Source organism: Pseudophryne corroboree, chromosome 3, assembly GCF_028390025.1.
Source record: "Pseudophryne corroboree isolate aPseCor3 chromosome 3, aPseCor3.hap2, whole genome shotgun sequence".
Lineage (NCBI taxonomy): Eukaryota > Metazoa > Chordata > Amphibia > Anura > Myobatrachidae > Pseudophryne > Pseudophryne corroboree.
In genome coordinates, this window is record NC_086446.1 from 33,591,789 (window position 1) to 33,617,294 (window position 25,506).

Here is a 25,506-nt window from a genome sequence, read left to right on the forward strand (position 1 = left end):
CGGGATCTTCTGGGGTAGGGAGGTTATACAGGGATTGGTAGTATTTCTTGAAGCATTGGGTTATTTGTCGGGGATCATACGTCAGTTTGTGATGTTGGTCTTTTAGCGAGAGAATCCTATTTCTCTGTTTGCGAGCCCGTAAGCGTGAGGCCAAGAGGGAGTCGGCCTTGTCGCCCTTAGAATAGAATTTGTGTTGTAGCCATCGCATGGTCTTAGCAGCTTTGGCAGACAGTATTTGGTGTAGTTGGCCTTTAAGAGCTAAGAGTTTGTTATAAATCGAGCGTTTAGGGGTACGTTGATGTCTGGTTGTTAGTTCTTTAATTTGGTTTTCGAGATCCGCAACTGCCCGGAGATCCTTTAGTTTTTGAGCTTTTGCTAGAGATATAAAATGACCTCGGATGGTGGCTTTGTGTGCCTCCCAGACTATTGCAGGGGAAATCTCATCTGTGGAATTCAGAGTAAAGAATTCCTTCAATATCTCCGTGGTCTGGACAAGATAGTCTTTTTTCAATAGGAGGGCCAAGTTTAATCTCCAGCGGAATGTTGTGGGGAATGTCGGGGAGGAGTCAATGGTTAAGGACACTGCTAAGTGATCCGACCACACCACGGGGGATGTCGAGGCTCTAATCAGACACTGTACGGTTGAAGAGTCTACCAGAAAAAGGTCTAGTCTGGAGTGTAAATCGTGGGGGACTGAGTAATGGGTGTACGTGCGTTCACGTGGGTGTAGTACCCTCCAGGCGTCATAGAGGCCCGAGGACGTTATATAGTCAGTCAATCGTTTGGATTCCCTGATTGTCATCAGGCTGGGGTTGCGAGACTGAGTGCGGTCCCACACCAAGTCTGGCACCGCATTAAAGTCACCGCCAACGATGACTCGCCCTTTTGCTATTTTGTCTAGATGGGGGCGGAAATCGTCAAGGAAGGCACCCTGCTCCGTATTTGGGGAGTAAATTGAGGCTATGGTTAGGAAAGAGCTTCCCAGTTGTAAGACTACTATGTTGAATCGGCCCTTTGGATCCGAAAAGGAGTTTTCAATAGCGTAATGGAGCGAGGCGCTCAATAGAATAGCGGTGCCCTTGCGTTTTTGGGGGGTAGTGGAATAGAAGGTCTGTGGGTAGGCTCTAGAGGTCAGAGAAGGATGAACTGTTTTGAAGTGCGTTTCTTGCAGAAGAATTATGTCCGCTCTCTGTTTTTTGAAATATTGGATTGCCATAGTACGTTTTTGGGGGGAATTAAGTCCGTTGACATTCAGTGATAAGATTTTAAGAGTCATGGGGGATTCCAGAGCCAATTACGGCTCATGGAGAGTCCAATCTTCAAGAGGGTAGAGCAGTGCTGTCTTGGGGGGGTGTGGAGGAGGGGGGGAAAGCTAGGGGAGGGGAACCATGGGAATAGGGGCCTTACGGCCAACCAAGTAACCGGAATAGGTCGCAGTCTCATAGACACGACATGCAACACCACTATGGAACTCCACCCATATGGGGTGGCGGTCCGGTGTTGTGGGGGGGAGGCCGGGAGGTGGTCAGAGGTATGTCGGAGGTTACTCATCCAGAGCAATCCGATGAGGGCGGTCGACAACCTGAGCATGAGGGGGGGGGGGGTAGTCTGCACGGCAGGGAGGGGGTGCACCCGGCTATCATTTAGGAAGGGTTTCATTGGGTTACAGTCACCGGAGGTTCGCTCCAGCTTCCGAATTATCTTAACCGGTGAAGAAAATGGAACCCTAGAATAACAGAATGCGTTATCACAGTTTAACATTCGAACATGGGGGAACATCAACATATAACAGTCAACGGAGGTTAGCGGTCTGCAGTATTTGAACTAACCGGATCTCCTCCGGGCAGCGAGGCGAGGCCGCCCAGGAGCGCCCACACACCCGCCCCCCCACAACAAGAATGTGTAGGGGAGACGGCCCGCGAGGGCGCCCCCGCAGGGCCCCGCCCCACCACCCAGGGAGACCGGAGGGCAAACACATCCTCAATATACTTAAGTATACAGAATAGGAAAAATATAGATAGTGAGAACGGGAGACAAGATCATATAAGTATATCAATAATATCTCCGCAAAGTTAACTTAGGGGGGGGAGAAACTTTCTGTCCATCCATGTGTTAGATAATTTGGACTTTCAGCGGACGGTCGACTATTCGGCCTGTGGTGGGGTCTTTTTCTTCGAGGTATCTGCGGAATCTGATGGAGAGGCCGGAGAGGAAGTCGAGAAAAGTCCCAGTCGTCTCAGCACTGTTAACCCGTCATCGGGATTCTTAACTGAGTGATTTCGTCCGTTGAGCGTGAATTGTAGGGCGAATGGAAATCCCCATCTATAAAGGATCTGGCGATTGCGTAAGGCTTTAGTGACAGGTAGCATTTCTCTCCGTTTTTTAAGAGTGGAGGGAGCTAGATCCTGGAACACGAGGAGATTTGATCCCTTGTATGGGATGGCGGGGGTGCCTCGGCAAGCATTAAGCACTTTAGTTTTGATGTGGAAGAAGTGCATGCGGAGGACAATGTCTCTCGGAGGTTGGTCTGGAGGTGGTTTTGCGCGGAGAGCTCTGTGTGCTCGATCCAACAGGAATTGGTCATCCGATAGATCTGGAAGCAGTTGTTGAAAGAGGCCCCGGAGATATTCGGGTAGCATAGGCGTGTCTATCGCTTCAGGTACGTTGCGTATTCGTAGATTGTTTCGGCGCGAGCGATTTTCCAGATCCTCTACTTGTTCGCGTATGAGGTCTACTTCCGATCGTAGTTCCGAGACCTCCTGGGTGACCACGTCCTGGTAGTTGCAAATCTCATCGGTCTTGCGTTCAAGAGCGTCGGTCCGAGAGCCCAGGGAGGATATTTCCGTCTTAAGTTCTTGGACTGCTGCTCGCAGTTCCACTCTGAATGTAGCTGCAATCCGCTGCACCAGAACATCATAGGGATCATTGTCAACCGGGAGGGTCGGGTCAGATCTGGATGGGGAGGATCCCGTGTCTCGCTGGTTTTCAGGCGAGGCCGGGAGTTGACTCGCGTTTTTGCCTCGTTTAGGGCCAAAGAATGACGATGAGTCTCCCGGGGGGGCCTTACGGTTTCTGTTAGACATGATCCCTTCTATCTAGGGAGTCAATGTATAAATGTTTAGAGGGGTTCGGAGAACTGTGAAGAGAATGGGGTACGACCCAGTGCCGTGCAGCTAGGAAATGGCAGATCACATTAGCATCGCGGGTGTTTGGACCGCCATGTAGGGGACCGCGGCGATGGAGGCTACTGCCTGGGGTGTCTGCTCAGGTAGGGGTCTGGTTCTTGCCTGCAGGAGTGTTTTTGTTAAATGGGTCCTGGGTATAGGTTCCGGGTTTTTCTGTCTAAGAAAAAGAGAAAGAAAAAAAAAAAATCCAAAATGGCCGCCTGAGTGTGTGTAGGGCCTGAAAGTGCTGGGGTTTCTGTGGTCTTTAGGCCCTGTGGGCCGCGTGTTGGTCCTGGAGCGGTGCCTGGAGGTCCCAGGTAGGCTGGGGTGTAGTGTGGGGAAAGTGCGGGAGAGTCCGGCGTCACCGCGGGGTCCGTCTCAGCCCTCGTCCGGCTCTGGAGCTCAGGGCCTGGGGGAGAGGAAAATCGAGGTCCCGGCTTATACTTTTAGTGGGGGCCCCGGATCCGGCTGGGAGGTATAGGGCTCTCCGCAATGACCTCTAGCCCTGGAGTGTAATTGTGGCCCTGTTCGGCGCCTGGGAGGAGAAGGAGGCCCGGGGGTCGCCCGTCTAATGGTAGCGGTCGGGGACTTACCCGCGTGAGGGCCGCCGGACGTTCGCCCGCTCCGTCCCGAGTCGTCGCTCCCCAGGTAGACAGAGCGCGTCGCTCAGAGCTCAGAGTCCCTTCTCAGTCAGGGGTAGTGGGGGCCGGTCGCCTCGGTGCCCCGGGTGATTCTTGGGTCTTTCTGCTCGGTCCTGGAGCTGTCGTCGGCGCCGCCTTCAACCCGAGGTCCCGGCTTTGTGAGGGCAGTAGGCCGCAATCCGCGGGATCAGTTAAAACTGCTCCCCGATTCCGCGGCTGCTTCGTGGGCCCAGATGGGGGTCCAGAGGGGATCAGGGGATATATCTAAACGGAGTTGTAAGGGGTTTAAAGTGGCTTTATGCTCGGTGTTTGGGGAGCTCAGGGAGAAAGCAGCTTCCTCCGTTCACGACCAGGCCACGCCCCCCCTCGGACTGGGTTCTGCTCACCACGGATGCCAGCCTCCGGGGGTGGGGAGCAGTGAAAGGTCAACAGTCCTTTCAGAGGCATTGGACAGTCCTGAGAGACGCCTGTCCATCAACATACTGGAACTCAGAACAGTGTACAAAGTGCTCAGTCTGGCACAGGACCTTCTTCAAGGCCGGACAGTTTAGGTCCAATCCGACACTGCAACTAAAGTAGCCTACCTCAACCATCAGAGAGGCACGCAAAGTCTAGCCGCCATGAGAGAGATGATGCATATCCTCACTTGGGCAGAATGTCATCTTCCGGCAATATCAGCAGTGTTCATACCAGGAGACTTCCTGAGCCGACAGGACATCCATTCAGGAAAGTAGGCTCTCAGGATCTAGTGGACAAGAGGGGCCTACCAGAGGCGGATCTCATGGCATCTCGAAATTCAGTCTGGCATACATCTTCCCTCCAATCCCACGCCTTCCGAGAGTGCTTCGCTATTTTAAGCAGGAAGGAGGCACCATGCTCCTCATAGCTTTAGACTGGCCAAGGTTTCCTTGGTTCGCAGACTTCCAGGGTCAGTCAATCGACACTCCTCTCAGACTTCCTCTATGGCAAGATCTGTTAACGCAGGGTCCGTGTCTACACCAGGACCTGATTCGGCTGTCTTGGACAGCGTGGCTCTTTTTAAGTCTACGGGGTTCTCGAGAGCGGTTGTCCAGACAATGCTTAAAGCCCATAAGCCGGCTATAGCAAGGATCTCTTACAGGATTTGGCACACCTACTTCCAGTGATGTTCACCCAGGAGCTACAATCCTTCTACTTTGAGTTGCAAGAGTTCTTGCCTTCCTTCAAGCAGGATTGGACTTAGGTCTTTGGCTAGCATACCTTAAGGTACATATATCTGCCCTGTCTGTATGGTTCCAGCGAAAGGCTGATTCCCTACCAGATATCAGAATTTTCTTTCAGGGGGTCCTCAACATTCAATCTCCGTTTGTCCTTCCAGTGGCTTCGTGGGTCTTGTTTTTGGTTCTACAGGTGTTACAAGCAGCTCCTTTTGAACCATTAGACTCTGACGGGAAAGACTCTCATCCTCCTACTGCCTCTGCTCGCAGAGTGTCTGATTTAGCTGCACTTTCGTGTCGCTCTCCTTTTTTTATTTTTCATCCAGAGCTGTCCTCATGACTAGGTCTGGATACCTTCCTAAGGTGGTCTCCAAATTTCATTGAACAGATTGTGGTTTCAGAATTTCAATCTCCAAACTCTTCCACAAGTGATGTATTGTTGGATGTAGTGCGAGCACTTCAGATTTATGTGGAGCGAACTAAGTCTGTCTGTAAATCTGATGCTCTTTTTGTTTTGTATGGTTTTCTTAGGAAAGGTTGGTCTGCTAACAAGCAGACTTTGGCTTGTTGGATTCGAATTACCATTTCTCAGACATACTTGCAAGTGGATCTCCCTGTTCCTAGTGTGCTCGGTCTGTGGGCAGCTAGTCATGGAGCGTCTGCCAAACAGTTGTGTAGAGCATCCACATGATCTTCTCGGGTACTTCTCTTTTGATACATTCGCCTCTCACGATCCTGCCTTTGGGTGATGAGTTCTCCAAGCTCAGTCATGTCCCCACCCTTAGGGGAAACTGCTTTGGGACATCCCCATGGTATCCCTGTGGATCCATATTGACCATGAAGAAGAAAATAAGAGTTATGGTAGAACCTACCTTTGTTAACTTTTTCTCTTCAAAGTCCATAGGGTCCACCGGGTACCCACCCTGACGCACCTGGCTTCTATGGGTATTTCTTTTTTGGTCAATATGTTCCCCTCTACTATGAGTGTGTTTCTTAGTATACCATTCTTCCTTCTCCTCTGCCTGCTCCTGCCTTAGGGCTTGTTCACAATACTGACGAGGCCTCTGGCTCGGGGCGGTGTATAGGGCAGAGGGACCAGTGCATCCTGGGATCTGAAAGCCTTAACTGTTTGGTGCCCAGTCCTCTACCTGCTACAACCCCATGGCATCCCTGTGGTCCCTATAGACTTAGAAGATAAAGAATAAAATAAGAATTTACTTACCGATAATTCTATTTCTCGTAGTCCGTAGTGGATGCTGGGGACTCCGTCAGGACCATGGGGATTAGCGGCTCCGCAGGAGACAGGGCACAAAAATAAAAGCTATAGGACTAGGTGGTGTGCACTGGCTCCTCCCCCTATGACCCTCCTCCAAGCCTCAGTTAGGATACTGTGCCCGGACGAGCGTACACAATAAGGAAGGATCTTGAATCCCGGGTAAGACTCATACCAGCCACACCAATCACACTGTACAACTTGTGATCTGAACCCAGTTAACAGCATGATAACAGAGGAGCCTCTGAAAAGATGGCTCACAACAATAATAACCCGATTTTTGTAACAATAACTATGTACAAGTATTGCAGACAATCCGCACTTGGGATGGGCGCCCAGCATCCACTACGGACTACGAGAAATAGAATTATCGGTAAGTAAATTCTTATTTTCTCTGACGTCCTAAGTGGATGCTGGGGACTCCGTCAGGACCATGGGGATTATACCAAAGCTCCCAAACGGGCGGGAGAGTGCGGATGACTCTGCAGCACCGAAAGAGAGAACTCCAGGTCCTCCTCAGCCAGGGTATCAAATTTGTAGAATTTTGCAAACGTGTTTGCCCCTGACCAAGTAGCAGCTCGGCAAAGTTGTAAAGCCGAGACCCCTCGGGCAGCCGCCCAAGATGAGCCCACCTTCCTTGTGGAATGGGCATTTACAGATTTTGGCTGTGGCAGGCCTGCCACAGAATGTGCAAGCTGAATTGTACTACAAATCCAACGAGCAATCGTCTGCTTAGAAGCAGGAGCACCCAGCTTGTTGGGTGCATACAGGATAAACAGCGAGTCAGTTTTCCTGACTCCAGCCGTCCTGGAAACATATATTTTCAGGGCCCTGACAACGTCTAGCAACTTGGAGTCCTCCAAGTCCCTAGTAGCCGCAGGCACCACAATAGGTTGGTTCAGGTGAAACGCTGAGACCACCTTAGGGAGAAACTGGGGACGAGTCCGCAGTTCTGCCCTGTCCGAATGGAAAATCAGATATGGGCTTTTGTGAGACAAAGCCGCCAATTCTGACACTCGCCTGGCCGAGGCCAGGGCCAACAGCATGGTCACTTTCCATGTGAGATATTTCAAATCCACAGATTTGAGCGGTTCAAACCAATGTGATTTGAGGAATCCCAGAACTACGTTGAGATCCCACGGTGCCACTGGAGGCACAAAAGGGGGTTGTATATGCAGTACTCCCTTGACGAATGTCTGGACTTCAGGAACTGAAGCCAATTCTTTCTGGAAGAAAATCGACAGGGCCGAAATTTGAACCTTAATGGACCCCAATTTGAGGCCCATAGACACTCCTGTTTGCAGGAAATGCAGGAACCGACCGAGTTGAAATTCCTCCGTGGGGGCCTTCCTGGCCTCACACCACGCAACATATTTTCTCCAAATGCGGTGATAATGTTGTGCGGTCACCTCCTTCCTGGCTTTGACCAGGGTAGGTATGACCTCTTCCGGAATGCCTTTTTCCCTTAGGATCTGGCGTTCAACCGCCATGCCGTCAAACGCAGCCGCGGTAAGTCTTGGAACAGACAGGGTCCTTGCTGAAGCAAGTCCCTTCTTAGCGGCAGAGGCCATGGGTCCTCTGTGAGCATCTCTTGAAGTTCCGGGAACCAAGTCCTTCTTGGCCAATCCGGAGCCACAAGTATAGTTCTTACTCCTCTCCGTCTTATAATTCTCAGTACCTTGGGTATGAGAGGCAGAGGAGGGAACACATACACTGACTGGTACACCCACGGTGTTACCAGAGCGTCCACAGCTATTGCCTGAGGGTCCCTTGACCTGGCGCAATACCTGTCCAGTTTTTTGTTGAGGTGGGACGCCATCATGTCCACCTTTGGTCTTTCCCAACGAGTCACAATCATGTGGAAGACTTCCGGATGAAGTCCCCACTCTCCCGGGTGGAGATCGTGCCTGCTGAGGAAGTCTGCTTCCCAGTTGTCCACTCCCGGAATGAACACTGCTGACAGTGCTATCACATGATTTTCCGCCCAGCGGAGAATCCTTGCAGCTTCTGCCATTGCCCTCCTGCTTCTTGTGCCGCCCTGTCTGTTTACGTGGGCGACTGCCGTGATGTTGTCCGACTGGATCAACACCGGCTGACCTTGAAGCAGAGGTCTTGCTAGGCTTAGAGCATTGTAAATTGCCCTTAACTCCAGTATGTTTATGTGAAGTGAAGTCTCCAGACTTGACCACACTCCCTGGAAATTTCTTCCCTGTGTGACTGCTCCCCAGCCCCTCAGGCTGGCATCCGTGGTCACCAGGACCCAGTCCTGAATGCCGAATCTGCGGCCCTCTAGTAGATGAGCACTCTGCAGCCACCACAGAAGAGACACCCTTGTCCTTGGAGACAGGGTTATCCGCTGATGCATCTGAAGATGCGATCCGGACCATTTGTCCAGCAGATCCCACTGAAAAGTTCTTGCGTGAAATCTGCCGAATGGAATCGCTTCGTAGGAAGCCACCATTTTTCCCAGGACCCTTGTGCAATAATGCACTGACACTTTTCCTGGTTTTAGGAGGTTCCTGACTAGCTCGGATAACTCCCTTGCTTTCTCCTCCGGGAGAAACACCTTTTTCTGGACTGTGTCCAGAATCATCCCTAGGAACAGCAGACGTGTCGTCGGGATCAGCTGCGATTTTGGAATATTTAGAATCCACCCGTGCTGTTGTAGCAGTATCCGAGATAGTGCTACTCCGACCTCCAACTGTTCCCTGGACTTTGCCCTTATCAGGAGATCGTCCAAGTAAGGGATAATTAAGACGCCTTTTCTTCGAAGAAGAATCATCATTTCGGCCATTACCTTGGTAAAGACCCGGGGTGCCGTGGACAATCCAAACGGCAGCGTCTGAAACTGATAGTGACAGTTCTGTACTACGAACCTGAGGTACCCTTGGTGAGAAGGGCAAATTGGGACATGGAGGTAAGCATCCTTGATGTCCAGGGACACCATATAGTCCCCTTCTTCCAGGTTCGCTATCACTGCTCTGAGTGACTCCATCTTGAATTTGAACCTTTGTATGTAAGTGTTCAAAGATTTCAGATTTAAAATAGGTCTCACCGAGCCGTCTGGCTTCGGTACCACAAATAGTGTGGAATAATACCCCTTTCCCTGTTGTAGGAGGGGTACTCTTATTATCACCTGCTGGGAATACAGCTTGTGAATTGCTTCCAATACTGCCTCCCTTTCGGAGGGAGACGTTGGTAAAGCAGACTTCAGGAACCTGCGAGGGGGAGACGTCTCGAATTCCAATCTGTACCCCTGGGATACTACCTGTAGGATCCAGGGGTCCACTTGCGAGTGAGCCCACTGCGCGCTGAAACTCTTGAGACGACCCCCCACCGCACCTGAGTCCGCTTGTAAGGCCCCAGCGTCATGCTGAGGACTTGGCAGAAGCGGTGGAGGGCTTCTGTTCCTGGGAAGGGGCTGCCTGCTGCAGTCTTTTTCCCTTTCCTCTACCCCGGGGCAGATATGACTGGCCTTTTGCCCGCTTGCCCTTATGGGGACGAAAGGACTGAGGCTGAAAAGACGGTGTCTTTTTCTGCTGAGAGGTGACTTGGGGTAAAAAGGTGGATTTTCCAGCTGTTGCCGTGGCCACCAGGTCCGATAGACCGACCCCAAATAACTCCTCCCCTTTATACGGCAATACTTCCATGTGCCGTTTGGAATCCGCATCACCTGACCACTGTCGTGTCCATAAACATCTTCTGGCAGAAATGGACATCGCACTTACTCTTGATGCCAGAGTGCAAATATCCCTCTGTGCATCACGCATATATAGAAATGCATCCTTTAAATGCTCTATAGTCAATAAAATACTGTCCCTGTCAAGGGTATCAATATTTTCAGTCAGGGACTCCGACCAAGCCACCCCAGCGCTGCACATCCAGGCTGAGGCAATTGCTGGTCGCAGTATAACACCAGTATGTGTGTATATACTTTTTAGGACATTTTCCAGCTTCCTATCAGCTGGCTCCTTGAGGGCGGCCGTATCCGGAGATGGTAACGCCACTTGTTTTGATAAGCGTGTGAGTGCCTTATCCACCCTAGGGGGTGTTTCCCAACGCGCCCTAACTTCTGGCGGGAAAGGGTATAATGCCAATAATTTCTTTGATATCAGCAATTTTTTATCGGGGGAAACCCACGCATCATCACACACTTCATTTACTTCATCTGATTCAGGAATAACTACGGGTAGTTTTTTCACACCCCACATAATACCCTTTTTTGTGGTACTTGTAGTATCAGAAATATGCAAAGCCTCCTTCATTGCCGTGATCATGTAACGTGTGGCCCTACTGGAAAATACGTTTGTTTCTTCACCGTCGACACTGGAGTCAGTGTCCGTGTCTGTGTCGACCGACTGAGGTAATGGGCGCTTTAGAGCCCCTGACGGTGTTTGAGACGCCTGGACAGGCACTAACTGATTTGCCGGCTGTCTCATGTCGTCAACAGTTTTTTGTAAAGTGCTGACACTATCACGTAATTCCTTAAATAAGACTATCCAGTCAGGTGTCGACTCCCTAGGGGGTGACATCACTAATACAGGCAATTGCTCCGCCTCCACACCATTTTCCTCCTCATACATGTCGACACACGCGTACCGACACACAGCACACACACAGGGAATGCTCTGATAGAGGACAGGACCCCACTAGCCCTTTGGGGAGACAGAGGGAGAGTTTGCCAGCACACACCAGAGCGCTATATATGTATAGGGACAACCTTATAAGTAAGTGTTTCTCCCTTATAGCTGCTATATATGTTTATATGCCAAATTAGTGCCCCCCCCTCTCTTTTTTACCCTGTTTCTGTAGTGCAGGACTGCAGGGGAGAGTCAGGGAGACGTCCTTCCAGCGGAGCTGTGAGGGAAAATGGCGCTTGTGTGCTGAGGAGATAGGCTCCGCCCCCTTCACGGCGGCCTTTCTCCCGCTTTTTATGAGGTAAAATGGCAGGGGTTAAATACATCCATATAGCCCAGGAGCTATATGTGATGTATTTTTAGCCATATATAGTGTTTACATTGCGTCTCAGGGCGCCCCCCCCCAGCGCCCTGCACCCTCAGTGACCGGAGTGTGAAGTGTGCTGAGAGCAATGGCGCACAGCTGCGTTGCTGTGCGCTACCTTTCTTGAAGACAGGACGTCTTCTGCCGCCGATTTCTGGACCTCTTCACTCTTCTGGCTCTGTAAGGGGGCCGGCGGCGCGGCTCCGGGACCCATCCATGGCTGGGCCTGTGATCGTCCCTCTGGAGCTAATGTCCAGTAGCCAAGAAGCCCAATCCACTCTGCACGCAGGTGAGTTCGCTTCTTCTCCCCTTAGTCCCTCGATGCAGTGAGCCTGTTGCCAGCAGGACTCACTGAAAATAAAAAACCTAAGTCTAACTTTTACTCTAAGCAGCTCAGGAGAGCCCCTAGTGTGCACCCTTCTCGTTCGGGCACAAAAACCTAACTGGGGCTTGGAGGAGGGTCATAGGGGGAGGAGCCAGTGCACACCACCTAGTCCTAAAGCTTTTATTTTTGTGCCCTGTCTCCTGCGGAGCCGCTAATCCCCATGGTCCTGACGGAGTCCCCAGCATCCACTTAGGACGTCAGAGAAATAAAGGTAGGTTCTACCATAACTTTTATTTATTGTGCAAAAAAAAAACCTATATATATATATATATATATATATATATATACATACACAACTGTAATTTTTAAGGGAGGCGGAGCTGCAGGAGAGGCCTGTAAAACTATTATTATTACAAAGTAGCCTATAGAGGCTGGTGGTCAAACCTAATATTACTAGCTACATCCAAATATACACGGCTGATATATAAACTTCTATGGAATGTTTCTGAAATATGTCTGACTTTGTGCATCCTAGAGACCAGAGTCACAAGGAGAGGCGCATCCCAGATCCCCTCAACTCTCCAGTCATGTCCCTGTATTATTACTATAGATATAAGTGATGCCACTAAGACACTCCCAGATCCCCTCACCTCGCCAGTCATGTCCCTATATATATATATATATATATATATATAAAACCAATTCTGTGCTCCGGCACTGGGCACTGCCTCTGCAATGGGGCTGACTTGCTCAGGTGCCCTCCTCCAGTTGTAAAAACCATATGGATACCAACAAGGAAAAATGAGGCGGCACTCAGAGTCTTCAACAAACTTAAAACTTGTAATGGTGCATGTCAACGTTTCGGGGTCTCCCCCTTCGTCAGGATTAGTGCAATACAGTACAGAATGTGATTAAATAGAACTTAACCCCCAAAAGGAACATCCCCTCCAGCGTGTGCCGCTGGCCGCGCCGTCCAGCCCGCCGTCTCCAGCGTCTCAGCGGAAGTGACGCGCCGGCGCCCGGGGGCACGTCGATGGCCACGCTGCCTAGCAACAGAGGAGCATGTAAACAACCTTAGTGATCTAGGACTGTGATCCTTACTCAAAACAACAATTATTGTGCCTGTTTACATATTAAAAGAAATGTCATAAAGACAGTGTCAGGGTTTAGGTGCTCTCATTACTTGATGCTAGGTTATTAAACAACTTGCATAAACATACAAACAGCTTTTTTAGACATAGTAAAAAATGTATATGTGCAAAAATAAAAATATAAAATAAAATATAAAACATACACTGATGAACCAACCTCGTGGCTCCGCCACAACCAATTATTAACTCGCTCCATGTACATAGAGTATCATGTAACAATACACACATATTACAGATACCTGGCGCTGATTTTAAACTTATATCAGCTATCCTATACTTTTAATATTTATTGCTATTCTTTAGCTGTTTATTTTCTCCCTTAACGTGGTATCAAAAGGATATTTGACACCCTCTCCAATAATTATGCCTCAAATGACACGTCACTAGGCCAAATTAAAGGGATCGCGGCCCTACCTAGATAAAATTGATAAGCCCCAAGTTGTCATTTAGACCAGCAGGTCTAAGAGTATTTAGCCTATGAATCCACATAGACTCTAGTTGTAAGAGTTTTTTGCCCCTGTCGCCACCCCGCATAGACTCAGGTACATGATCTATGATTCTATGTTTAAAAGTGGCCATGGTATGTCTAAATTAGAGATGAGCGGATTCGGTTTTACTCGGTTTTACTCGGTTCTCAAAACCGACCCTTATTGGCTATCCAAAACACGTGACATCCGTGAGCCAATTAGATGCCGTTTTGAGAACCGAGTAAAACCGAACCCGCTCGTCTCTAGTCTAAATTCCACAAAATGTTTGGCTACAGGTTGATCCCCCTTGCCTGATGCCAGGGCATTCCGGATAGCCAACCTGTGTTGTGCCATCCTGATTTTAAACTGGCATTCAGTCTTGCCAATGTAGTACCTACCGCATGGGCAAATGATGACATAAATTACAAATTTGGTGGTGCAGGTTAGAAGCCATGTGATGGGGAATTTTTTACTTGAGCAATGATGTGTGATACTATCTCCCACCGACATGTGTTAACAGGTCGTACACCCCGTGCATTTAAAGCAACCATTCTTACGTTGCAGAAAATGCTTTGGAGTTTCCTTAAATTTTGCCATGTCAGTTTTAACTACCATATCCTTAATGCTCCGCCCTTTCATAAAACTGGGCATCACTCTCTGATGGCGGGACATAGGTAAATCAGGGTCAGTAGATACCAGTGGCCATAATTTTTTACCTGCTTTTGTGTATGATTACTGTGTGCATTGAAATCACACACCCAGGGGATGACATCACCCAGTTTTTTGGCACCCTTTGGTTTCAGGCTTTCAATTCTATTTTTACTTAAAGCTTTTTATCTGGCCTGGACTAACAATTATCGTGGATAACCTCTGGCAAGTAATCTAGATTCCATTTAATCCAATTGCTTATCTCTCTCGTCTGTATTACTGTTGATTCTACACACTCTCAAAAGTTGAGAATAGGGTACACTCCTGACAGTAGATAGTGGATGGCAACTATCGTATCTAAGAATGGTATTACGATCAGTTGGTTTTTTGTAAAGAGATGTCACCACTATGCCATCCTGTATACTGATCCTAAGGTCCAGGAAGCAGATTTCACTACGACTACTGCTCAACGTCAGTTTAATTGGACTGTCTGTGGCATTGTGTGTCTTAACAATATCATATAGATCAGCCACCTCACCATGCCACATTAAAAACAGATCGTCTATGTACCTGAAATATTGGAACAGTCTGTTAGACACCAGACTGTTGGTAAAAAACAGATTTCGTTCCACCTCCCACATATAGGCATTGGCAAACGAGGGTGCCACGGAAGATCCCATGGCACACCCTGTTTGCTGCCTGTAAAACTGACCGTCAAAACTAAAAAAATTATGTGTTAACGTGAAATTTAGTAGAGTCATAAAAAAATCAATGTCGGGCCTCTCATACAATGCATTCCCGGTAATCATATGCCTAACCGCCTGCATCCCTTGTGTATGCGGGATGCAGGTATATAGGCTTGTGACATCGATAGTGGCTAGGGTAGTATCAGCCGGTACCTGATCAAAAGAAGAAAATTTATATAGGAGCGTGGAAGAATCTTTGAGGTGGGTGAACGTACCCTGTATACAGGGTTGTAGAAAACAATCCAAGAAGATTGCAATTGGCTCACACAGAGACCCCCGGGCTGTATGTTTTATATTTTATTTTTTATTTTTGCCCATATACATTTTTTACTATGTCTAAAAAAGCTGTTTGTATGTTTATGCAAGTTGTTTAATAACCTAGCATCAAGTAATGAGAGCACCTAAACCCTGACACTGTCTTTATGACATTTCTTTTAATATGTAAACAGGCACAATAATTGTTGTTTTGAGTAAGGACCACAGTCCCAGATCACTAAGGTTGTTTACATGCTCCTCTGTTGCTAGGCAGCGTGGCCATGGACGCGCCCCCGGGCACCGGTGCGTCACTTCCGCTGAGACGCTGGAGACGGCGGGCTGGACGCCGGGACGGCGCGGCCAGCGGCACACGCTGGAGGGGATGTTGCTTTTGGGGGGTAAGTTCTATTTAATCACATTCTGTACTGTATTGCACTAATCCTGACGAAGGGGGAGACCCCGAAACGTTGACATGCACCATTACAAGTTTTAAGTTTGTTTAAGACTCTGAGTGCCGCCTCATTTTTCCTTGTTGGTATATATATATATATATATATATATATATATATATATGTGTGTAATGTCACTGTGACACTCCCAGATCCCCTTGTCTCCCCAGTCATGTCCCTGTGTAATTACTATACATATAAGCGATGCCACTGTGACACTCCCAGATCCCCTCACCTCCCCAGTCACGTTTCCCTGTATTATTACTAAAGATATAAGTTATGTTACTGACACACTCCCAGATCCCCTCACCTCCCCAGTCATGTCCCTGTATTATTACTATAGATATGTGATGTCACTGTGACACTCCCAGATCCCCTCACCTCCCCAGTCATGTCCCTGTATTATTACTATAGATATAAGTGGTGTCACAGTGACACTGCCAGATTCCCTCAGCTCCCTAGACGTGTCCCTGTATTATTACTATAAATATATGTGATGTCACTGTGACACTCCTAGATCCCCTCACCTCCCCAGTCATGTCCCTGTATTATTACTATAGATATAAGTGGTGTCACAGTGACACTGCCAGATCCGATCACCTCCCCAGTCATTTCCCTGTATTATTACTACAGATATAAGTGATGTCACTGTGACACTCCAAGATCCCCTCACCTCCCCAGTTATGTCCCTGTATTATTACTACAGATATAAGTGATGTCACTGTGACACTCCCAGATCCCCTCACCTCCCCAGTCATGTCCCTGTATTATTACTATAGATATAAGTGATGACACTGTGACACTCCCAGATCCCCTCACCTCCCCAGTCATTTCCCTGTATTATTACTACAGATATAAGTGATGTAACTGTGATGTTCCCAGATCCCCTCACCTTCCAGTCATGTACCTGTTTTATTACTATAGCTATAAGTGATGTCACTGTGACGCTCCCAGATCCCCTCACCTCCCCAGTAATGTCCCTGTATTATTGCTATAGATATAAGTGATGTCACTGTGACGCTCCCAGATCCCCTCACCTCCCCAGTCATGTCCCTGTATTATTACTATAGATATAAGTGATGTCACTGTGACGCTCCTAGATCCCCTCACCTCCCCAGTCATGTCCCTGTATTATTGCTATAGATATAAGTGATGTCACTGTGACGCTCCCAGATCCCCTCACCTCCCCAGTCATGTCCCTGTATTATTACTATAGATATAAGTAATGTCACTGTGACACTCCCAGATCCCCTCACCTCCCCAGTCAACAGGTAGATGATCTCCAGGGTGAGATTTAGTATCCTCTCAGTGATTGGACTCTGGTCCTTCTCCATCCTCAGGAAATCAGAGATAGGTCTTGGGAAACTTCTAGTACAGATGCTTCAGTTCCTCACTGCTTGGTTGTCTATGAACAAATATAATAATTATAATAAACACCACAGAGTACACATATATCATCCTCCTCCCCCCCCCCCCCACCCCCGAGCCATATGCCCTGGTCAGTGTTTCTCAGACATTCTATTGGGCCAACTTCATAAGACTGTTCACTGACCATCACACTGATATCAAACTCCTGATACACACTGATTACTATACACAGGTCACACCGATATCACTAACCTGATACGCACTGATCATTACACACAGGTCACACTGATATCACACACCTGATACACACTGATCACTATACACAGGTCATACTGATATCGCTAACCTGATACACACTAATCACTATACACAGGTCACACTGATATCACACACCTGATACACACTGATCACTATACACAGGTCCCACCGATATCACTAACCTGATACACACTGATCACTACACACAGGTCACACTGATATCACACACCTGATACACCCTAATTTCTATACACAGGTCACACTCCAGATACACACTGATCACTATACACAGGTCACACCCATATCCAACACCTCATACACACTGATCACTATACACAGGTCACCCTGATATCACACATCTGATACACACTGATCCCAATACACAGGTCACACTGATGTCACACACCTGATCCACACTGATCACTACACACAGGTCACACATATCACACACCTGATACACACTGATCACTATACATAGGTCACACTGACATCACACCTGATACACACTGATCACTATACACAGATATCAAACCTGATACACACTGATACCTGTACACAGGTCACATACTGACATCACACACCTGAAACGCAGTGATCACTATACACAGGTCACACACTGACATCACACACCTGAAACACAGTGATCACTATACACAGGTCACACTGATGTCACACACCTGATCCACACTGATCACTACACACAGGTCACACTGATATCACACACCTGATACACACTGATCCCTATACACAGGTCACACACTGACATCACAGACCTGATACACACTGATCACTATACACAGGTCACCCTGATATCACACCTGATATAATAATAATAAAAGGACACCACAGGCTACTCCCCCTGTATTATAATAATAACAGGACACCACAGGTTGCTCCCCCGTATAACATAACAAAAGGACACCACAGACTTCTCTCCTTGTATAGTAATTATAATAACAGGACATTAAAGGCTGCTCCCCCTGTATAATAATAATAATAATAATAATAATAACAACAACAACAGGACACCACAGGCCACTCCCCCTGTGTAATATTAACACCAGGACAGCAAAGGCTACTCCCCCTGTATAATAATGACAGGACACCACAGGCTGCTTCCCCTGTATAATAATAATAATAATAATAATAATAATAATAACAACAACAGGACACCACAGGCTGCTCCCCCTGTAGTATAATAATAATAATAATAATAATAATAACAACAACAACAACAGGATACCACAGGCTGCTTCCCCTGTATAATAATAACAGGACACTACAGGATGCTTCCCTGTATAATAATTATAACAGGACACTACAGGCTGCTCCACCTGTATTATAAAAATAAGAGGACACCACAGGCCACTCCCTCTGTACGATAATAACTGGACACCACAGGCCAGTCCCCATGTATAATAACAGGACACCACAAGCTGCTCCCCCTGTATAATAATAATAATAGTAACAACAACGAGACACCACAGGCCACCCCCCTGTATAATTATAACAACAGGACACCACAGGCTGCTCCTCCTGTATAATAATAACAACAGGACACCACAGGACACTCCCCCTGTATAATAATAACAGGACACCACAGGCTCCTCCTCCTGTATAATAATAATAACAAGACACCACAGGCCACTCCCCTGTATAATAAAAATAATAACAGGACACCACAGGCTGCTCCCCCTGTATAATAACAGGACACCACAGGCCGCTTCCCCTGTATAAGATTAACAGGAAAGCACAGGCCACTCCCCATGTATATTAACAACGATACCACAGGCCCCTCCCCCTGTATAATATTAACAGGACACCACAGGACACTCCCTCTGTATAATATTAACAACAGGACACTCCCCCTGTATAATTTTAACAACAGGACACCACAGGCTGCTCCCCCTGTATAATAATAACAGGACACCACAGGCTGCTCTCCCTGTTTCATAATAATAACAGGACACCACAGGCTGCTCCCCCAGTATAATAATAACAGGACACCACAGGCTGCTCCCCCTGTATAATAATTATAATAACAGAACACTATAGGCTGCTCCTCCTGTATTATAATAATAAGAGGACACCACAGGCCACTCCCTCTGTATAATAATATAACAGGATACCACAGGCCAATCCCCCTGTATAATAATAACAGGACACCACAGGCTGCTCCCCCTGTATAATAATAACAACAGGACACCACTGGCTGCTCCCTCTGTCTAAAAATAATAACAACAGTACACCACAGGCTGCTCCCCCTGTGTAAAAATAGTCACCATCTCCTCCGGCTGCTGCTTCTTGCTCTGCACAATCTACCGGAAGCCTACAGAGTGTGGAACGCAAAGGGCGGAAGTCGGGTGGAAGGCACAGGGCGGAAGTCGGGTGGAAGGCACAGGGCGGAAGTATGGTGAAACGCAAAGGGCGGAAGTCGGGTGGAACGCACAGGGCGGAAGTCGGGTGTGTAGCGCTCCGGGCGGAGGACTGGCGGTAAGTACATACAGAGAGATACGGGGAGGGAGATAACACGGTGCAGGCAGCGGGTGTGGGTCCTGGAGGGGGCTGCACTGCAGTCTGCGGCCCGGACACCCCTCTCACAGCTCCGGGGCTGCCCTGTACCTATTGCTGCTGCACCTCACACCGAGGGGCCCCGCGTCATATCACACCGAGGGGCCCGTGTTACCTTACATGTATTAATTGCAAAGTATGAATGTTTAAAAAAAATGGAAGTGTTAATAGTTTATTTTTAACAATTAAAATGCAAAATTAATTAACAGTATCCAACATTACACATTTCCACTACTTGTCAATTACAGCTTGCAGGTCTCGCCAGTCTCTGCAAAGGTTTCCTACAAAGGTAATTTTCCTGTCACCTATGTTGCAGAGAAAATTAGGCTATGTCTGATGAATTTTGATACATTATAGGTTGCTTGTTTGATAGATCTTTTGCTCCAGATGAAATGTTTTTGGTGTCTCTTCAAAATATCTCCTGATTCATGGCTATAGGAAGTATCCAGTTCAGCGGGACAATCCTGATCTAAATGGGACCTAACATTCCCGCTAAGCTGTTTTAGTGAGGCGCCTCGGGATCCGGTCTGAAGGTCGACACTGTCTAGGTCGACCACTATGGGTCGACAGTCACTAGGTCGACAGGTCAAAAGGTCGACGTGATTTTTTTCTATTTATTTATTTTTTTAACTTTTTCATACTTAACGATCCACGTGGACTACGATTGGAACGGTAATCTTGCCCGAAGCATAGCGACCCATGCAAGGGGACACAGTGCACTAATTGGGGTTCCCGGTTACTTTACGAAGAAAACAACACCAAAAAACCTTATGTCGACCTTTTGACCTGTTACTCGCGGTCAACCGCTGACCGCAAAGTTCCCACCATTGAATATAATGGAGCGCCTATGCGCTATGCGCCGCCCGACAGCTCAGACGCGCACAGCCAATCAGGAGAGTGCCACGACGTGGCGCTCCCTGATTGGCTGAAGGGACCCTCTTTGACAGCAGTCACGGGGGGTCCCGGCAGTCGGGGAAAGGGGTCCCATGTGTAAACATGGGACCCCTTTCAGTGCGTGGATCGGGTTTTGCGTTTTATTATTTTGCCAAGTACGTGGATTACAAACTAAGAAGAGGACCGAGCTACACAGGATTTTTGTGAGTATAATTTAATTTACAGGTACCCCGTGGATTCTACTGGTGAAGAGAACCGAGTCATCATGTTAACATAGGTAACTATGTGTGTGTCGGTGTGCATGTAAGTAATAAAGTTTTACTATCACGGTGTGTGTGTACTGTTTTTATTTGGGTATTTTTTTTGCAGTAGAACTACGGGTACCAGCGGGCCTGTTTTCCCCCCACGTGCTGGTACTTGTGGTTCTCCAAGTACCAGCTTGCGGGAGAGGCTTGCTGGGACTTGTAGTTCTGCTACAAAAAAACAATATTCTTTATTTTGAGACTTGGCTATCAGCCTCCCATCCGCCGCCCTTGGATGGAGAGGACAGCCGCGGGCTTCACCCCTGGCCCTTGGGTGGCTGGAGGGGGGGGGACCCCTTGATTTAAGGGGTCCCCACTCCTCCAGGGTACCCCGGTCAAGCGTGACTAGTTGGGGATTTAATGCCACCGCCGCAGGGACCGGTATAATAGTGTCCCCCGGCTGTGGCATTTTTTCTCCAGCTAGTGGAGCCCGGTGCTGGTGTGAAAAATACGGGGTACCCCTACGTCTTTTGTCCCCCGTATTTTTTGCTCCAGGACCGGACGCAGAGCCCTGTGCTGGTTGTTAAAATACGGGAGATCCCCTGTCATTTCCCCCCCCCGTATTTTTACAACCAGGAACGGCTCAAAGAGGCCGAGGCTGGTTATGCTTAGGAGGGGGGACCCCACGCAATTTTTTTCAGGGTTTTTTAAACACTTTTGTGCCGTCCATGAAGTCGAATCCAGGCCGCCCACTATCATCAATTGGTCCGTTTTTCGACAGCGGGACTGTCTAATCCGTTTTTTATTGAATATGTCGAATTCGGGTCTCGGCGGGAGGGTGTCTGACTGTCGAATTGTGTCGAATTAAAAAAACGGTCGAATTCCAGCCGGAATTCGACCGCAATTGCATATACCCCATAGTCAAGATTTAATCAGTGGATCTCGGTTAACAATTTAGTCTAATTTTAGTCAATGTTTCTCCGGTGACACTGCAGTGTGACCACCATACAGTGACTCACTCTTCCCCAGTCCGAGTCTAGACTCCACTCCAGTCACATCACGCCAAGAGTCCCGTATCCCACGTCCAGCCTTCCTGCAGTGCTCTCTGGGTAGTTACTATTGTGAGACCTGCGGGCGGGTACGGCAGTGTCCAAACGAAATAGACACAGCTTTTTCATCTCGTTATGATTCGTCAGGACATCATGGACTAATGTTTTGTCATCATTTTCGTTATTAAGAATTTCCTGTTTTCGTTATCGTTGTAATTTAGTCATGAAAAAAACCTTTGTCAACAAATAGTTTTAGTCTAAATTTCCGTTGATGTAATTAACACTAGTATGGACAAAAAAGACAACAGCCCTCCCCCTCCCCCAGAGATAGCACCTCAACCAGGAGAGTAAACAGTCCCACACACAATGACCAGCATCAACACCACTGACAACAGTTCATATTACTTCTGCTGGTTCCCAACTTGTCATGAGAACTATCGCAGTGAAATAGAGGTCCCACAAGTTTACAGTCTTCACAGAGTTTATATAGTACTGCCATTGCAGAGCACATTACTGACCAGCCTTACTCTGTCTCCAAGTTATGTTTGTGACTGTACACATGAGACCATGGAAGGTAGTGAAGGAACTAAGCATAGGCAAAGTTGGATTTGTAGGCAGGAGAGGCATTGATGGGGCATGTGTGGTGGTCTGAGGGGCATTGATGGGACATGTGTGGTGGTCTGAGGGGCATTGATGGGGCATGTGGGGTGGACTGAGGAGCATTGATGGGACATGTGGGGTGGACTGAGGAGCATTGATGGGACATGTGGGGGGGGGGGGGGTCTGAGGAGCATTGATGGGGCATGTGGGGTGGTCTGAGGGGCATTGATGGGGCATGTGGGGGGGGGTCTGAGGAGCATTGATGGGACATGTGGGGTGGTCTGAGGGGCATTGATGGGGCATGTGGGGTGGACTGAGGGGCATTGATGGGGCGTGTGGGGTAGACTGAGGAGCATTGATGGGGCATGTGGGGTGGTCTGAGGGGCATTGATGGGGCATGTGGGGTGGACTGAGGGGCATTGATGGGGCGTGTGGGGTAGACTGAGGAGCATTGATGGGACATGTGGGGGGGTCTGAGGATCATTGATGGGACATGTGGGGGGTCTGAGGGGCATTGATGGGGCGTGTGGGGTGGACTGAGGAGCACTGATGGGACATGGGGGGGGTCTGAGGAGCATTGATGGGACATGTGGGGGGGTCTGAGGAGCATTGATGGGACATGTGGGGTGGTCTGAGGGGCATTGATGGGGCATGTAGGGTGGACTGAGGAGCATTGATGGGATATGGGCGGGGGTCTGAGGAGCATTGTTGGGACATGTGGAGTGGTCTGAGGGGCATTGATGGGGCATGTGGGGTGGACTGAGGAGCATTGATAGGACATGTGGGGTGGACTGAGGAGCATTGATGGGACATGTTGGGTGGTCAACTGCTGGGCATGGCCTTAGAGTGATGGTAATGGGGGGGGGGGGGTCATGAGTCCAAAACCCTTCTAGGAAGAGAGCACCAATGTTGCATGTAGGTAAAATGTGCCATACAAAATGAAAAAGCTCCCTCCTCGGGCACTATGACCACCTTTCTCTATACATAAAGGACTAGAGTCTCTTAACCCCTTGTATGGACCGAAACACAATTGGTAACACCAGTATTTAAATCCTCCTACGTAACATCAGGTAACTGCAGAACACTGCATTTCGGGCCTCATTCAGAATGGATCGTAGATGTGCGAAAAAACTCACATCTACGATCCAGTACACTGACATGCGGGGTGACGAAAGTATGGCCCTTCCCTCCGCCCCCCCCCCCTTCCCCCCGCACACATGTGAAAGCATCTACCCCCCCACCGCACACATGTGAAAGTATCGTACGGTGGCGATGCTTTTGCATGTTTAGGGAAGCCCTCCGTCTACGCAGCTTAGCTATGTTTGGGGTCGCATCGGCTGCATGTGACATCACGCTTGCGTTGTCTGGATCACTCCCCAAATACTCTCCCACATCGTCCCCTCCCACCCTGTGAACGTCTCTGCCTCTAAATCAGACAGGCGTTCGCAGATGTGAGATGCCGTCTCATCTCACAGTGTGCGCACTTCACTGGGCCCTTTGTAGAGACATCTTTCTTTTCTGCCATTAAAGATCCGTCACACACAGAACAGATCCTGTGTCCCGGCGTCTCCTACACTGTTACTGCCCCTGACCTGAGCGCTCCTCTGGCAGCTGTTGGGGCACAGGCTCACGCTGGGTCAGGTAGATGGAATTAGTGACTTCTCCCCTGTATGATGTGTAGGGAATCTGTGTGTCCTATACACCTATGTACTACTGTGTGATCTCAGTCACTGGAGCCAGGTATTATTATCTGTTTTATGTGTTATTTAGGGTGAAGATCTAATTTTACTGTAGAAGATATAGAGACAGCGAAGATGTATGTGAGGGGGGATCAGCAGTGCAAGGAGGAGGAAATCCCTACAGATATCAGCACAGGTGAGTATTAAACACTTGTTACAACACTCATCCTACACCTCTTATAACCCTCCTCTTCTTTGTCACTGTGTACGATCAAACTGACATCTGCCCCCCCCCCCCCACACACACACACACACACACTGATGATTGTTACTTGTCCGTACAAGGGACATCAGTATTGTGATTCAGTCATTGATCAATGGGCCGAGACCCTGTATGACATTTCCTGCAATCCTAACTGTGCAGTACTACATGTAACATTACCCATAATCATAGGCGGATCCGGGAGGAGGGGGGGGGGGGGGGGGGAAGGCACTCGGGCCCGTGCTCCCCCTGTTTCAGGCTTTTTTTTTTTCCAAAAGGAGAACATCAGCAGCTACTGTTATTTCCGTCAGTCAGATTTGATAAAAGAGCCGGCAGGTACTAGGACCCGCCACGGCTCTAACAGCAAGTCCGTGTGGTAACCAATAGGGAGGCTGGAGCTGCAGCTCCAGCCTCCCCCTGCTCACACCGCAACCTACTTAGCCTCAGCTTTGAGAAGGCGGCCCGTGTGATTGTGACAGGGCTGTCCTGCAGATGTCTTATGCTGCTTGTTGGAGATCCAACTGGCTGCTTCTGCTAATCAAAGATGGACAGTTCATGTCCTGCAGTCTGAGTCTCAGCGCAGTGCCCAAAACAAGGTATGCTGCACCTGCCACCACCAACTAAAAACTTTAAGAATTATATTATGCTGGGATGCATTCCAGGCTCCCATAACTAATGGAACAGGTGACCAACATTCCAATACCCAATCAGCCTTTTCATCAGGGTGAAACATTGGCAATAAACCAGGATGCGCTCCTATAGCCAATCATTACCTGATGGTGTATTTTGTGAGGACACACCTCCTATGATACCACACCCCTTATCTGGGAGCACGCGTGGCTTAGGTGCATGTAAATATAACTTACCGTTCGTCTATCATGGTGCCCCCCCCCCCCTTTCATTTTCTTCTGGATCCGCCCCTGCCCATAATCCTCCCTGTTCATCAAATGTGGCATTGCCCATTATGTTCCATGTGTACTCTTAGTTGAACGTTTGATTCTTTATATGCATACAGTGGGGCAAAAAAGTATTTGGACAGCCACCGATTGTGCAAGTTGACACACTTAAAAAGATGAGAGAAGTCTGTAATTTCCATCATAGGTGACAGAATCTGAAAAAAAACAGGAAATCACATTGTATGGTTTTTAAACAATTTACTTGTATATTCTTATGGAAAATAAATATTTGGACACCTACCAAGCAGCAAGAGTTCTGGCTCTCACAGACCTGTTACTTATTATTTAAGAAGCTCTTCTATCCTCCACTC

General features: G+C 48.4%; 1 protein-coding gene across 1 annotated transcript in view; it reads left to right on the forward strand.

Annotated features, from left to right (window-relative positions):
* The first annotated feature begins 19,374 nt into the window (after window positions 1–19,374).
* The window catches only part of LOC135057111 (uncharacterized), a 194,019-nt gene continuing 187,887 nt past the window's right edge, over window positions 19,375–25,506 (forward strand). The window contains exons 1-2 of the mRNA XM_063963010.1: window positions 19,375–19,435; window positions 24,069–24,173. Of these exons, the coding sequence (XP_063819080.1) occupies window positions 24,113–24,173 (61 nt within the window). The 5' untranslated portion in view covers window positions 19,375–19,435; window positions 24,069–24,112. The remainder of the gene's footprint in view (window positions 19,436–24,068; window positions 24,174–25,506) is intronic.